Source organism: Orycteropus afer, unplaced genomic scaffold, assembly GCF_000298275.1.
Source record: "Orycteropus afer afer isolate SDZICR_OR568_19922 unplaced genomic scaffold, OryAfe1.0 scaffold00160, whole genome shotgun sequence".
NCBI classification, from domain to species: Eukaryota; Metazoa; Chordata; class Mammalia; order Tubulidentata; family Orycteropodidae; genus Orycteropus; species Orycteropus afer.
Genome location: NW_006921747.1, coordinates 6,435,881 through 6,436,730, shown reverse-complemented (window position 1 = coordinate 6,436,730; position 850 = coordinate 6,435,881). Strand labels below are relative to the sequence as shown.

Below are 850 nucleotides of genomic sequence, written 5' to 3'. Positions count from 1 at the left end.
TAGTTAGCATGTGAATTTTAGAATGCTAAATTAAGTTCTTTCTCTCTTAGTTAACAATCAATTCTACTCATAGCAATTGTTAGTGTTTTGCATCATGTCAAAGAAAGAACAGCATTTTTGCACACATGCCCTACTAACCTTTATCTAGAGCCATTATCCTTGGACTTCCTACAAAAGGATTTTTTTCAAATTTAATGATACAATTGGGAACAATAGTGTAAGGACCAGACTACCTCAGCCAAGCGGTAAAGGCAACAAATTTCCTCTTTAAGCTTGCTCTCGTGCCTAAAATTTTAAATAGTAAAATAACCCTTTTCCCTCACTTCTGCAGGGGTATCCAGGAGAAAGTGGCACTTCTTGGCCATTGCCACAAGTCCAGGTCAAATCTCCTCTGTTCTTCAATGTTCTAACAAAGGCCACTGGACCTGCAGCTCATGCCTATGGTGATTCAGTCTTGCTCTCAATAAGAGAGATCTCCAGCACAGGTAAGAGGAGCTGAAAGGCATCCTGGATATAGGAAGCACTGTTTGATGCCTGCCAGGATTTAAAAAGGCAAGAAAAAGAAAATATCACAGTCATCATAAAGAGAAAACATTCTATAATATAACAACAGATTAATATTTTTCAAACTAATTGAATTCATGAAAGAGCTCTGACAATGCAGTGGTTAAGGTTAAGCTGCTAACCAAAAGGTCAAAAGTTCAAATCCACCAACCACTCTGCAAGAAAGATGAGGCAGTTTGCTTCCATAAAGATTTACAGCCTTGGATGTGAGTTAAACATTTACCTCAAGTAGACACACGCCCTGGAGAGAACAATCATGGGAGAAGGAAGGGCTGCTTATGCACAG

General features: G+C 38.9%; 1 protein-coding gene across 1 annotated transcript in view; it reads right to left on the bottom strand.

The window, feature by feature from the left end:
* Positions 1-398: 398 nt before the first annotated feature.
* Positions 399-850, bottom strand: part of FAM114A2 (family with sequence similarity 114 member A2) — a 36,600-nt gene continuing 36,148 nt past the window's right edge. Inside the window, 2 exon segments of the mRNA XM_007946425.2 lie at positions 399-443; positions 445-534. Coding sequence (XP_007944616.1) covers positions 399-443; positions 445-534 — 135 coding nt within the window.